Source organism: Alligator sinensis, unplaced genomic scaffold (genome assembly GCF_000455745.1).
Source record: "Alligator sinensis unplaced genomic scaffold, ASM45574v1 scaffold1032_1, whole genome shotgun sequence".
Taxonomy (NCBI): domain Eukaryota; kingdom Metazoa; phylum Chordata; order Crocodylia; family Alligatoridae; genus Alligator; species Alligator sinensis.
The window spans coordinates 253,374-255,422 of NW_005842450.1; the positions used below are offsets into that span (position 1 = coordinate 253,374).

The 2,049-nt window shown below is 62.8% G+C and overlaps 1 protein-coding gene across 1 annotated transcript in view; it reads right to left on the reverse strand.

Moving 5' to 3' along the window:
* The window catches only part of KIAA1755 (KIAA1755 ortholog), a 17,202-nt gene that overhangs the window by 2,562 nt on the left and 12,591 nt on the right, over nt 1–2,049 (reverse strand). The window contains 4 exon segments of the mRNA XM_025212178.1: nt 1–6; nt 8–150; nt 891–1,013; nt 1,322–1,460. The exon segment at nt 1–6 is cut by the window's left edge and continues 31 nt beyond it. Coding sequence (XP_025067963.1) covers nt 1–6; nt 8–150; nt 891–1,013; nt 1,322–1,460 — 411 coding nt within the window.

Genomic DNA, 2,049 nt, shown 5'->3' on the forward strand with positions numbered 1-2,049 from the left:
GCGTGCCTGCCTCTCCACATTGGCGTAGAAACTCGACAGCCTCGCCTGGAAGGCCCCTCTGGCTGCCTCCAAGGCTTCTGCCTCCGGGCCCGCGGAGCCGTGGAAGCCGGCCGCTTCCTTGCACAGCACCAGGCCTTGGTTGTAACGGGCCTAAAGGAAGATAAAAAGGAAATAAATCTCTGCTCTGATGCATTTTGCTCTGGGGGCCTGTTTGCTGAGGGCCAAATGTTCTGCAGCTGTGAAATCCCAGAGGGACGCTTTCTGTTTGGGAACAAAGTCTGCTCCGGGCAGCAGCGAAGAGACGGAAGGGGTGAGGAACTTTCCCCCTCGGGCACTTCTTGGTCCTGGGCCCTTGCTCCTCACCCGTACGCTTGGTCCTGCCTTGCAAGGAAACTAACAGCGCCCGATTCTGCTCCTGGCGCAGGCCCAGCACAGCGCTCAGGGCTGCGTGGGCTCACGTCTCAGCAGCTGCAGAAAGGCCCTTTCTCCAGCGCACCTGCCTAGGGAGAGCCGCGTGCTTGCAAACGGCTGGCTGCCGGAGAGGAGACCAGGATGGTACGGCGCCCAGATTTCAGCCCCCACGTATCCCAGAGATGCCAGGCTGGGCTAACCTGGGCAAGCTCCTTGCAAAAGGCAGGTGAGAACGTGGAATTTTAGCACCTGGAACGAGCTCCTTCTCGCTCAGAAATCATTCGCCAAGCAACCTCGGGCGGCGTTTCGGGGAGATTTTCAGTGAAACCAGGCTGCTTACTGCCAAAGCGCGGTGAGAGCTGAGACGCTTTAGCTCTTCAGGGTCTGGGGGTCATTCTGGCTATCTGGCCCAGCCCCGGAGCCAGCCCCGCGCTGCAGAGAGAGGTGAGACACATCCAGGATACCCCCCAAGAACCTACTGTCGCCTGGATGAAGAACTCCTTGAACTGCCGGTAGGATTTCTCCGGGCTGTCCGGGCCCCACTCCGCCGCGCTCAGCTCACGCAGCCGAGACTCGCCTTCTTCATCCATCCAGCCGCTGAGCTGTAGGACGCAGCGAAGGACCCAAGTGAGCCGTGAGGTTTGCGCGGGAGCTCGGTTATTCACCACTGCCTGGGCCGGGGACTTTGTCTTCCTGCCCCTCTGGACAGTGACATAGGATTTGCCTAGCAAATAGCTCAGCCATTCAAATGCAGGCTGCAAGAAAACCCTCCTCTCCTCCGCGCTGCACCCCCGGGTGTCAGGGGGGACGTCTATGCTGGCCCCAGCGCTGATGCAGAGCAGACTTCAGTCCGAGGCGTAGTGACAAGGGCCTGAGGACCCCCCACAGCCCCCGCGACACCAGCCCTCACCTTGCCAAACTCGGCTTCCAGCTCCCTGGTCTTCTGGACATGCTCCAGGCGCTCCAGGCAGCGGTTGGACTTGGCCACCAAGGTGTGGACTTCCTCCTCCACCCGGTTGTAAAGACCCAGGGCTGCATCCATGTGGTTCCTGCAGACCGAGGGAGCCCTGGATGGTCAGGCCTTACGGCCTGCTACGGCCACGGCCTGGTCTGAGCCAGGAGCAATGCACGTGCCTGCAAAGTCCCTTCTCTTGCCCCTCGCAGGGAACCAGAAGTGCCGAGGGGCAGCTGGGAGCTGACCACACCAACCCTGACTTGGGGCAGCGGCACCAAGGGACACGGGATTTGTACCCGTGCCAGCCACCCCTTGGATCGTCTCCTCCTGTGCGGGGTCACCTCCTGGCCACTGGCCGAGTCCAGGGTGCCCGCAGTGCCGCGCCACGCCATGCCGCAGCAGTAGTGCCAGGCTGCCGCACGCCGGGAGCCTGCAGCCCAGCCGAGCGGGTTGGAGCCGCGAGCGGGGCGCCACGGGAGGGTGGCACCGGCTAGCAGGGCTGTCTGTTCCCTCGTGCTGTCAGAGCAGGAGCCGGGTGAAGGAAAGCAAATGGGCTGGATGCAAGCGCCGGAGTGGGACCGGTTTCACATCCCTGGGGCCTGGTGCCATCTAGCGGCCCTTTGGACAGCAAACCGGAGCACGATGGGGCCAAGGTTGCCTCCGGGGCCTGGGGTGCCGCTCTT